The 13,214-nt window shown below is 40.1% G+C and overlaps 1 protein-coding gene across 7 annotated transcripts in view; it reads right to left on the bottom strand.

Moving 5' to 3' along the window:
• AP3B1 (adaptor related protein complex 3 subunit beta 1) overlaps positions 1-13,214 on the bottom strand; it is a 167,849-nt gene that overhangs the window by 121,816 nt on the left and 32,819 nt on the right. For all 7 annotated transcript variants that reach the window (XM_044446339.1, XM_044446337.1, XM_044446338.1 and 4 more), the window contains exon 7: positions 1,684-1,866. In XM_044446339.1, the coding sequence (XP_044302274.1) occupies positions 1,684-1,866 (183 nt within the window). The remainder of the gene's footprint in view (positions 1-1,683; positions 1,867-13,214) is intronic.

Raw genomic sequence — 13,214 nt, 5'->3', positions numbered from 1 at the left:
CTGAGGTGAACCCAATATCCCCCTGCCCCAGGTGGAATCTCCTAAACAACTTACTAGTGGAAAAGCTACTACACTCTGTGAGGTTATACTGAGTAGTGTTCCTTTGTTTTATGTAGATGCTGAATAGGTTGGATCACAAATATGATAAAAATATTTTATTCTTTTCTTGCTCTAGCTTCTCAAACAACTAACACCTATGTTTTTGAACTGACTGAAAGTGTGGTGCTGTGGTTAAGATAGGAGGACTGGGACTCAGGGGATTTGGGTTCTAGTCCCCACTCAGCCATAGAGCTAACTGGAGACTTTTGGCCAATCACAGACTCACAGCTGAAGCTACCTCACAGGGTTGTTGTGAGAAGATTGAGGAGACTTAAGTAAGTTGCTCCGAGTTTCTTGAAAAGAAAAAAGGAAGGATATTACTAAAATAAATAAAGAAATGATTGCAATGTTGTGTTCACCACCATCATACACTTTTTAAAACTTAGACTGTTAAGAATATGAAATGAAATTACAGTTTAAACTGTAACCACCAGAGAATATTAATCTAAAAAATAACGTTGATTTCTGTTCGGAAACTAAGGTGATTTCTGTGAGTTTAGCACAAGTTTTGACAAACACAAAAATTCTTTTGTTATAGATACACTGGCCAATAATCCTTTCATTTGATAAATAACACATATATACATTTTGAAGGAAGGACTTTATCCACTTTGCTGCAATATCCAATTGGCACTCTTCTTTCTCATAGCTGCTTTTACATCCTATTCTGACAGGTAGTCAACATTTGTGACTTCTTTTGGGAATTCTACCCCCCCCAAATGATTTGGACTCAAAGTTCCATCTACCCCAACCAGAATTACCAATGATCAGGAATACTGGGGTTGTAGTACAAAACATCTAGAGGACACACATATTCCTGAGTGCATAAGTACACATTCTTGAGAATACAGGGACTCAGACTGTGAATGAGTTCCATTCCTGAGAACATCTTTAAATCAAATTTGTACGTAAGTCAGATCATGTATGTACAGGTCGAATTTAGGATTAGTATGCCAATTGTCTGTCTTACTATATGAATATATTTTACCTTTCTATGCATATAAAACACAAGAAATACAGTTGGTCCTTTACATTCAAGGGGATTAGAGATGTAGGACCTCTGCAAAAGTGGAAAAACTGTGAATATCTCCAAACCTTAACTCTTAATACTGTTGACCATATGTGTATGTCTGCCCCCCTCCCTCAGACCTTGATTTGATCCAGCAGGGCTCCTCTTCTGCATTTATTACATTCTTATGTTCTTATATTCTGCTTTCCCTTTCATTCACCTGTGTCTCCTCTTTGCACCAAGGAAATGCCAGAGAGATTTCCCTCTCCAGATGGGCTGGGCAGGAAGGCATGCTTTGGAGGCCATCCCGCTCTCCCCTTTTGCTTCTTCTCTCTTTATGGTGATGATGATGTTCTGCAGTAGGCTGCATAACTCCAAAAGTTCCCATGTTCATTACTATGAACCAATTGTTTTTAACTTGAATTTTTAAATTAATAGGCTTTATGGAAGTTAATTAGTAAGTATGGATGTTCATTACTCAAACATTCCTAACTTGAGATTGCCAGTATGTCAAAAAGCGTGGTTTTAGCAAAACTGGACTAGCCAAAATAATGTTTTTACTTAAAACTGCTTACCTCTTTCCAGGGGCTCACGAACTGAGTACGTGCATACCGAGTAAGCATGTGGATAATAACAACTTGTCCCCATTCTTCCACATCAACCAACAGATTACAGAGCTTTCGGTAGTTCTTATGAATCAGGTCTATTCTGTCCGGACAGACTTCTTCAAATGCCATCACGACACTCCCAGCCACGAGCTAGAGAACAAGAATTTAAACACAAAAGACTCAGTAATTCTTCCAAAGATTTTGTAATCTAAATTTGATGGCAGGTACTGAAAGGGATACAAGGAGGGAGACAGAAAGGAAAGGCCACTCAACAAGTTTGTGAGAAATGCACCTTCTGTATATTTGAGTATTTTTCACTATGTCATTGCATATGTGTGTGACAATTATCCATTTATTTTACAACTTGCAGAAACGCTACCCTAAATACATGTTTTAAATGCATTCAATCCTCTCTCTGGAATAACACTTCTCACAATCAGTCCAGAAGTAACTACTCACACAGAGAGGACCATTCTGTAAGAAACGGTCTTAATAGCGGGATTACGAGAGAGTCTAGGTATAAATAGGAGTTGTAGATGTATCTGGTGGCGAAAGTCTGATGCTGTAAAGAACAATACTGCATAGGAACCTGGAATGTAAGATCCATGAATCAAGGTAAGCTGGACATGGTCAAACATGAGATGGCAAGACTGAACATCGGCATCTTGGGAATCAGTGAACTAAGATGGACAGTAATGGGCGAATTTAATTCAGATGACCATCATATGTACTCCTGTGGGCAAGAATCCCTCAGAAGAAATGGAGTAGGCTTCATAGTCAATAAGAGAGTAGGAAAAGCAATACTGAGATACAATCTCCAAAATGACAGAATGATCTCAGTTCGAATCCAAGGCAAACCAGTCAATACCACAGTAGTCCAAGTCTATGCCCCAACCACTGATAACTAAGAGACTGAAGTTGACCAGTTCTATGAAGGCCTACAGCACCTTCTAGAATTAACTCCAAAAATGATGTCTGTATCATCATGGGCGATTGGAATGCTAAAGTAGGGTGTCAAAAGATAACTGGACTAACAGGCAAGTTTGGCCTTGGAGTACAAAATGAAACAGGGCAAAGTCTGGCAGAATTTTGACAAAAGAACATGCCGGCCATAGCAAACACTCTTTTCCAACAACCCAAGAGACGACTCTACACATGGACATCACCAGATGGTCAACACAGAAATCAGATTATGTGCTTTGCAGGTAATATGGAAAAGTTCTGACTGTGGCTCAGACCATGAACTTCTTGTTGCAAAATTCAGGCTTGAATGGAAAAAAGTAAGCCATTGGCCATTCAAAGTATGACCTAAATCATATTCCTTATGAATATACAGTGGAGGTTACAAATAGATTTAAGAGATTAGATCTGATAGACAGTGTGCCTGAAGAACTATGGATGGAGGTTTGCAACGTTGTACAGGAGAGGTAGCCACTAAAACCATCCCAAAGAAAAGAAATGCAAGAAAGCAAAATGGCTGTCTGAGGAAACTTTACAAACAGCTGGGGAAAGAAGGGAAGTGAAAGGCAAGGGAGAAAGGGAAAGATATACCCAATTGAATGCAGAATACCAGAGAATGGCTAGAAGAAATAAGAAGGTCTTCTTAAATGAACAGTGCAAAGAAATAGAGGAAAACAATAGAATGAGAAAGATAGAGATCTCTTCAAGAAAATTGGAGATATCAAGGGAATATTTCATGCAAAGAAGGACCAACATGCCAGCAAATTTGGAATACTGAACAGTGCCTACAGGATTGGAGAAGGTCAGTTTACATTCCAATCCCAAAGAAGGGCAAAGCCAAAGAATGCTCAAACTACTGTACATTTGCACTCATAAGTTTCTCCATAAGGTTCAGTGTAAATGTTAATCTGTTCTGTAACTATATTTTTTTTAATCAGAAAAATGTGAAGCAAAGTGACAAAGAACAACAAAGATCGCAGCCATCTCGCCCCCCGCCCCCCAGCATGACCGCACGCTCAGGGTGGAAGAAATGGGTGCGAACGCAGGCGTGCTGGCGGGGGGAGATGGTGGATATCGCGGTTGTGCTCCTGCAGGAAAGATGGGCCCAATCATGGGCAGGCTCATGCAGGAAAGACAGGCACGATTGCAGCCATCTCCCCACTCAGGGGGGTGGGGAGACAGCCGAGATCACAGCTGCCACCCAATGCAGAGTTTGTGACCTGAGTCAAAAATTTAATGAATTTTTTGTTCGCGACCTGATTTGGTACCTCGTTCATGAGCCGAGGTACCACTGTATTGTCCCCCTGCCTATTTAATTTATATGCAGAGTACATCACGCGAAAGGCCGGACTAGATGGATCACAAGTTGCAATTAAGACTGCTAGGAGAAATATCAACAACCTCAGATATGCAGAAGATACCACTCTCCTAGCAAAAAGTGAAGAGGAACTAAAGAGCCTTTTGATGCGGGTGAAAGAGAAGAGCACAAAAGTTGGCCTGAAACTCATCATTAAGGAAACTCGTAAGATCATGGCATTTGGTCCAATCACTTCCTGGTAAATAGATGTGGAACAGATGGAGGTAGTTGCAGATTTTATTTTCTTGGGCTCCAAGATCACCACAGACGGTGACTGCAGTCAAGAAATTAAATGATGCTTGCTCCTTGGGAGCAAATCTACAGCATACTAAAAAGCAGAGGCATCACCCTGCCGACAAAAGTGCGTATAGTCAAGGCTATGGTTTTCCCAGTTGCAATGTACGGCTGTGAAAGTTGGACCATAAGGAAGACTAAGCGCCGAAGAATTGAGGCCTTTGAATTGTGGTGCTGGAGAAGACTCCTGCGAGTCCCTTGGACTGCAAAGAGATCAAGCCAGTCAATCTAAAAGGTAACTGATCCTGACTGATCTTTAGAAGGTCAGATACTGAAGATGAAACTCAAATACTTTGGTCACCTAATGAGAAAGGACTCACTGGAGAAGACCCTGATGATGGGAACAATTGAAGGCAAAAGGAGACGGGGACAGCAGAGGTTGAGGTGGCTAGATGGGGTCACTGAGGGGTGGGGGTGGGTGGACTGCGAGAGATGACAGAGGACAGGAGAACCTGGAGGAATGTTGTCAATGGGGTTGTGAAGGGTTGGATATGACTTAGCGACTAAACAACCCCCCCCCCCAAACAAAACCAGTGATAGAATATGAGAAGATGGTCATCATCCCTAGTGACCAATTTTGCTCATTAAAACTACAATTTTGTCTGAGCTGCTGAAATGTTACCCTGGCTTTTCAGATCAAGTTCACTATGAAAGCTGCACCAGATAAATCTATGGGATATGCACTTCTGTTCGTTCAGTCCTGACAAAAGAGGAAGGGTGTGTGTCTGTTTTAAACGCAGCAGCAATGGCAGCAAGGTACCGGGAGTAGAAACTGTTCCATATGGAACATCATGATGATGATGAGAAGGAAGTATTTGTATAAAAGCCATCCTTAGCATTATGCTTTCTGGGAAGACTATGGGAAGACAAATAGAGCAAGTATGTTGAATTTGAGGAAAAAATGAGACCAAGGATTTTCTACACTGTATTTTCAGTAGCTTGATTTATGAGATGATTCAGCGAGAAATAAAAGGATATGCTATATCAGACATGGGATTGACTAAGATAAATACTTTGAATGTCCTGAATAAGATTAATATGTAATTAAATCAACATGTTTTGCACTTTTTGTTGCTAAAGCTCAAACAAAATTTAGAAGGGAAACTATAAGATTGAGTTACATTTTACTATTATGATGCATGTTTATAATACAACAGTATCCAACACTGTGCTGCAAAACGGAATTTGCTTCCCTGCCATTTTCTTCCCCTTACCAGCCTGAGAAAAATCTCTTTTGGAGATCAGAGGACATTCCTTATTAGATCGAATAATGGGTTGAAGGGGGCTGAGGCAGAAGGAAAACTTCTTGAAAATCAGGTGGAGGCATCTTCAGCAAGTGGAGTTCCTGCTTGGTAAAGGTACATGCACCCATTTTTCAGTGCTCCTCCTTCCCTCAGTACCGTCAGAAGAGGCTTAGCAGCATTCTAGGAACTACCCATGGAAGAAGGTGAAGAAAAATCACCTTTCCACTGTTACAATATAAGATATAACCCTATGTAATTTTTGAAATTGTATTGTATTTATGGAAAAACCATTAATTTAGTTATGACCATTGACTGAACAAATAAAGTGTATACATACATATTAATCAGAAGGTATAGACATTACTATCTTGAGTTCAAAGCTGTCAGGTCATAACAGAGAAACATGGAGTTTATTTAAAAAAAAAAACACTAACATAAAAGGAACGTTTCTTGAATGTATAAAACACCTCAAAAGTTAGGGTTATAACATTTGGATCCACAATACACTTTGCTTATTTCTTCTTAAGCACACTATAGTATTTTCCTCATACACCACAGAAAATTGGAAATCATATGCCCCACAAAAAGGCACCAATAGGATTATATCGAGTACTCCACTCATATATCAGCATTTTCCCTCTCCCTTCCCCCTGTAGCTGTCATAACCCTTTCAAACCTGGTCTTGATGGACCCCATGCCCAAACAATTACTGGAGATGTTGGGGTGCTGCAAGTGAAGCTGAACCTATTCCAATAACAGATGCTGCTCTGTTGGGCAGATGAAAAGCTCTGGATATAACCCTAACACTAATATTTGTAGTGCTAACCTCTTGAAACATACATCACAATTGTAAGCTTATTTGCTTGGTACTATTAGGAAAATAGTGGCTGCCTTCTGGGGGCCTGAGTCTGGGGTGGGCAAGAGCTATCCACCACTGGACCAAACTCCTGCCTGCCTACTGCCCTCCACTGTGGCTGCTATCCCTCACTGGCTGGTGAGGGAGGGAGGGTCTGCCACAGCTACAGCCTGGAGGTAGAGTCTTCCACCACCAGTGGCCTTCTTTTACACATGTAAAAGGATGCACTCTTGATCTGGTCCACCTGACTGGGCAGGAGGATGCTGATCTGGAAGTTGGGGGATTAACATTAACTTCTTTTTCATGGTCAAATGACTTCCTTTTGAGGTTTAGAGTTTTGCCCACCCACCCCCTTCTGCAAGGATGAGTGACCTCTTAAAATGGTTCACTACCGGAGGTTAATGGATCCTGATGATTTCCAGAGGGCTCTGAGGGAGTTTCCAGCTGAAATAATTGGTGTTCCTATCAAAGCCCAGAGATGACTTGAGTGGTTGACATGATCACACCCAAGTGCCTTTTTCCCTTGAGCAGAGCCTGGCTAGCTCTTTGATATAAACTTGAGTTGAGGGAAATGAAGCAAGTGGGGAGTTAGCTAGACTGCAGGTGGAGAACAAATCATGCTAAGTCTGATCAAACATGGATTAGCACTCACTATCAAGCCAAGTCTTTGGCAACAAGGGTGGCAAAGAGGCAGTTCTTTTCCACCAGCATTGTCTTCTCAGTGCCATCCAGCAGAATTTTTCAGAGCGGTGCATGGCCTTTTACATTCTGGGCCAGAGAAAGGAAATATGAAACCCCTGGTAGCTCACTGTGGTGAATTTGCATAGGACTTTGTAAATAAAGTTGCTCAGTTTCATCACAAACTGGATGCCACAATAAATATGGTCCATTAACAGATGTATTCAGAGCACTGTCTGATCCAGTTTTGTTGAATGAGTTTCAGTTATTGATGCCTGAGGATGTGGATAAGGTCAAGTCTGGCCTACCACGTATATGCTTGACTCTTACCCATCATGGCTTATTATTACAACTAAAGAAGAGATTTGAACCTGAGTCCAAGAAGCTATAAATGCCTCCTTGAAAGAGGTAGTGGTGCGAGTCTCTTTAGCGGAGTCTGTAATTAAACCACTCCTTTAAAAAAAACTAACTTGGAGCCAGAAGATGTTAGCTACTATTAGCTTGTAGCTAACGTCCCCATCCTGGGCAAGGTGTTTGAGCAGTTGGTGACTGAGCAGCTCCAAGCACTTTTGGATGATACTGACTATCTAGATCCATTCCAATCAGGCTTCAGCCCTGCTTTGGAACACAGACTGACTTGGTTACCCTGTGGGATGACCTTTGCCAAAAGAAAGAAAGGGGGAGTATGACTTTGTTGATTCTCTTGGACCTCTCAGTGGTTTTCAATACCATTGATCATGGTATCCTTTTGAATAGGCTAGTTGGGCCAGGAATAGGAGGTACTACACTCCCACTTGACCAGCCAATTCCAGAAGATGGTGCTGCGGATTTATTGCTCTGCACCATGGCAGTTATGCCATGGGGTACCATAGGGCTATATTTTGTCCCCCATGCTATTCAACATCTACATCAAAGTGCTGAGAGGTTATCTGGAGGTATGGGTTGAGATGCCATCAATATGCAGATGACACTCAGCTCTACCCCTCTTTTTCATCAAATCCAGGTGGGAGTTCTGATTCAATGTCTGCGCAAGGTAAACTGGATGAGGGTCAGCAAACTGAGACTCAGTCCGGACAAGATGGAGGTGGTGTTAGTGAGTGGGATGTCTGTCCAGCTGGGTGATGTTCAACCTGTTTCGGACAGAGCTGCACTTGCCCTAAAGGACAAAGTTCATAGTTTGGAGGTGCTCCAGAACTGTGACTCCAGTCACAAGTAGACTCAGTGGCAAGGAGCACCTGGGAGACAGACTCACTGACTGTTCTGGATGGGTTTGTAGTCCCTCCAAAATATCAGGTTTGCAGTCTGGGGGTACTCCTAAATCTATTGCTTTCACCAGAAACCCAAGTGAGTGAAGCAGTTGCCTTTTACCATCTCTAATTATTCTTTCTGGCAGAGCTTGGCCCAAGTGATACAGGCACTGGTAATATTGTATGGAACACTGTAATGTATGGAGCTGTCCTTAAAGTGGCTCTGGAAGCTGGAACTTGTACAGAAAGCAATAGCTGGACTGTTGTCAGTAGCTGCCTCTTTTTGGCATGCAATTCCCTTGCTGAATGAACTGTATTGGTCACCTATTCACTATCAGGTCAAGTTTAAGGTTTTAATATTAGTGGACACAGCCCTGAACAACATGAAAATAGGATACCTGGAGAAAGCACCTGCTCCATTACTAACCTGCCCAGCCACTGAGGTCATCAGAGGACATTCTCTTGGTGGTTCTACATGGACCCACAACTCTACTAGAGTTCACCAGGAAAAGAGTTCTCAGTTTGGTGGGCCTACTTCAACGGAATTCGCTGCATCAGGAAGTCAGGCAGGCATCAGCACTATGCTGTTTTCAGTGTCTGCTAAAGATACCCTTATTCTGGGAAACACTTTTTGTTGATCAGTCATGGTTTTAATGCTATCTCATTTTTTACTGTTTTAATTTATTATTTTTATTATTTTGTTTTAACTTTGTACTGGTCATCACTCTGGAATCTGGACTGGATGTGGAACAATACACAAACAAAACCAACCAACCAACGATCCTCTAGCTCAGTCTTCCCCAACCGGTTGACCTCCAGAAGCTTTGGACTACGACTTATCATGCTGACTAGGAATGATGGCAGTCAAAAATCCAAACTATCTGGAGGACAACAAATTGGGAGAAATTGCTCCAAATTAGTCACTATATACCACTTCATTTCAGACAGCATTCAAGAAGCAGCCCCAAATTCCTCAACATTTCAAAGTGTTTGCTTTGGGGGCGGGGGGCAATTGTTGTTGGTTCAGACCCTGACAATGTTCTACAAGAATTATTGAATGTACAAGCCTTACTGAAAACACTTATATCCATTTGCCTCTGTCAGCTATAAGCTGCAAACAGGAAATAATAAGTTGTCACCGTGCATTATCTTTTTTTTCTAACTGCTGTAATTAAATATTTTGTTTAAAACCACATGCTGTGCAGAATAGGTACTCTGATAAAGCTTCTATATGAAACAAATTATATGCATGCAGTTAAGCATGCACACGAGGCAGGTTTCTGGCAGCAAATTAATGTCACATTCTAGCAAAGCACTGGGGATCTGCATTCCAACCTCTAAAATTTCCCCAATGATTGAAAGTAAGCAATTAAATAGAAATACAATTTATTGAAATGGCACTTTTGGAAAAATATTAAACACAATGATATTCATATGTTAGAGTTTTCCCCTATTTTTGGTTGACATTTGGTTTATTAGTATGCACCTACCATTACAACAAAAAGAAAACAGCTCAGAATATAGTCTTGCTATTATGCTAAACAAGTTTCAAGTCCTGCGGGGATTTTATAAATTACCAATAACTATAAACGTGACGTTGCATTTATTGTCTTCAGCCCTGCTATGTACTGGTACCTGCTGGTCCCAGCATGTATACAACTCATTCCATAAAGAAGAGAATTGATTATTTGTAAAGAACTAAAGAAAATGCATTATGGTTACATTTGTTTTCTATCACATCACTTGTAGGGAAAATTTATTTCCATGGTTGACATACACAATCATCTCTTCTTTTCTCAACAGCTGCTTCTAATATTTCTTATTTGTGTTAATTAATAGTATCAGGATTACTAGAGCATACATGAAAAGATGCAGGTAAAATAAAAGTGTTACATATCACAAGCCTTAAATATTGCACATAAAAAATGTTCTCCCCACCCCTTAACTCTTGCACTATCACAGACTGGTAGCAAAGACAGTCGCTATTTTGTGATTTATTGACAGGAGCTACTTCTCTAGGAGAAGTTAAGGGAAAAAAGGAGGGAAGAAGGGTTATTCCTCATTTGCTGACAATGTATTTAAATATGCTGCTCCAAAACTAAAGCTCAGCTAACAGAGTATTCATATGATCCTGGGAAGGTGTATCAGTGATGAAATGACAGTGTGGATATGCCTTTCTGAGGCTACAGATAGGGCTCTAACCCCAGAGAGGAAAATCTGAGCTTCCTTTTTCAGCTGCTCCCAGGAACTCTGACCTCAGGAAAGAGGAAAAAGAGGTACATTGAGGTGTGCTGAGCATGGAACAGGGAAGTGGCTGCGCACCACAGGATCCACAGCCACTCAGTCCCAAACAACACTCCCACACCTGGAACTGGTCAAAAATGATTTCCTCCCATTGCTTCCAAGTGTAAAGAAACAAAAGCATGTGGGTGGAAAGACACTGAAAGCTTTCTTTATTGTTACTTTGAGAATGTTGGTGACCTCATTGCCAGAGCTCCAACTAGCAGGAGCTTGCAAACAGTAGGATTGCTCTAAAAAAAACACCTGGCAACATTGCTTTTACAAACATAACTCACTAGAACTTAGGCAGAAATTGATGTTTCTATTACTGCTTACAATAAACTAAGTCAGCAATCCTACCCAGACTTACCTATGCAAACTTAATAGATATATAAAGGATTAATTTAGAAGATGCTGTTTCTTGAAGGTGGGTTTGCAACATCAGTAGCATATCCACAGAGATGGGGCAACATTCAGAAGTTTAAATTAATATACAGGTAGGTGTGTTTCCCTCCACAAGGACTATATGTTAAGCATCCATTTTAAAGTATTCATCTAATTAATTCAAAAAAGAGGTGAAAAAATTAGCCTATTTGTTTCAACTAAAACTACATACAACAGTATCTCCCTAAACACAAATTTATCCATTTTCTGCATACAAACATGTTTTGTGCTAAATGTTAAATAATTAATATTAACCACATTCTTTCCAATTTATAACTTGGATTATAATCTGAATTTACTTTATATTTCTAAATGATGTTAATTTTCAGAAAGATCACAGGGGAAAGTTAACAATAATGTTATATATTTTTCTGAAAATAGAGAATATGGCAAAAAAGCAAACCACCTCAAAGCAAATTTCCCAACAATTTTTACTGTAGTGGGACATGCTCCATAACTAAATATCTGAGGAATGGCTGATGATCTTAGTTTATTAAATGCTCAATATTCCATAAAAATGTTTAAAATTAAAATAAAATGATCCAACCAAAAATAAAACAAATAAAAGCAGTTTACAAAACAGTGTCATTGACATAGTGAGATGAAAATTAAATAGTAGTTTTTTTGTACAAGTAAAAATAAATCATTCCTACAAAACCAGCAATGAGCTCATCAAATTCAAATACAACTTTCCATTTATGTATTTTTTATATTAAAGCAATAAACATGGTTCATTTGTCTTTCACTGGTTGCCACGTTTTTCTGTGCTGTTGCTATGAACTTCAGCCATTAGCTGCGCTCCAAGGTAAACTACATGAACCATCAACAAAAGTGACACCCAATCTATGGAGTTCATATTTTCTCCAGATTATCTATGCTAGTTGACAAGCTGGTAATGAAAAAAATCACACTAAGCAAATGGTTCCTCTAATAACAATAAATTTTCTATAAAATTATGAAGGGTACAAAACGTTTCCTTGCATCTATTTTGTCATGAATTCTAATTAACGTTGCAAAAACCTGAGAGTGCTGGGTCATCACAAGAAGTGTATCAAAGCTTGATTGATAATATGGTGCATGTTGGCCTATGCTGCCAACGTTTCCTTCTTTTAAATTAATAGCCATCCCACCTGCCCTAATCATACAGCCCAAATGATATTCCCCTTCTTATTTCAATTTTCTGGAAGCATGGAAGCTGGTAAAGATCAGTCATTTATCTTCTAATAGCTGGATAATAGATCTATCACAATACAGCATCTGCAAAAACTCAGTTATTTTTTCACTACAACAGTAAATCTTTTACCAACACTAAATCAATAACTTTGGAAAACACTAGGTTACCCACACATTTGCAATCTGAACACTGCACATTACTTCTAGCATATCTGTTAAATATGTTAAAGAATGCACCTTTCTTTGCTCCATTTTCCCAAAGGCAATATTCCCGTTTAGAACACATCAGTAATCTCATCACAAAGCCATCACCAATTCTTCAACTCATTTTTAACAAGCAAATTATTTGACCTCCCAAGAGTCAGCTGCTGCAGATAATCCTATCTAGTATTCGCAGGACACATGGCTACTCAATTTGTTGTTAAAGAAAAATGTATTTACACCCACAGCTGGAGACCTCAAAAGCCCTTTGAACATCAATGAACCTAAAATCTGCTATAAAATAAGCAGTAAGTTATCCTGCTTCAACACACACCTTCACATCTTGTGGCTAAGGATAAAAGTAAATACTTTGTTTCTATCCAAGAAGCACGATAGCCACCATGCAGTGGCGACTGGTGACACTGTTTTCTTTCAGTCTTGGATCAGCCCAGGACCCTTACCTTCATTTACAGCTCTATGCTGAAACTATGACCAGGAGTGTATTCTTCCAATGCTACTTAATGATTTTTTTCTCTGAATGACACCTGGCAATAATCATGCATACTTTCATAACGGTGAATATTGACACAAACTCATCCCATGCATGGACACAAGTGCACATACCAGAAGCAATGAATTTTGATCTTGCAGTAACAGTATCAAAGTACTGAGGCCCATGCCTTGCCTCAGCCACACACACACGGGTGGGGGGAGATACCCCAGGAATAGGATCTATGTTTAGAGTGGGTCTGTCACTTGCTTAT

Source organism: Varanus komodoensis, unplaced genomic scaffold (assembly GCF_004798865.1).
Source record: "Varanus komodoensis strain SLA01 unplaced genomic scaffold, ASM479886v1 scaffold5, whole genome shotgun sequence".
Classification (NCBI taxonomy): Eukaryota; Metazoa; Chordata; class Lepidosauria; order Squamata; family Varanidae; genus Varanus; species Varanus komodoensis.
The sequence above is the reverse complement of the archived record's forward strand: the minus strand, read 5'-3'. Positions and strand labels throughout refer to the sequence as shown.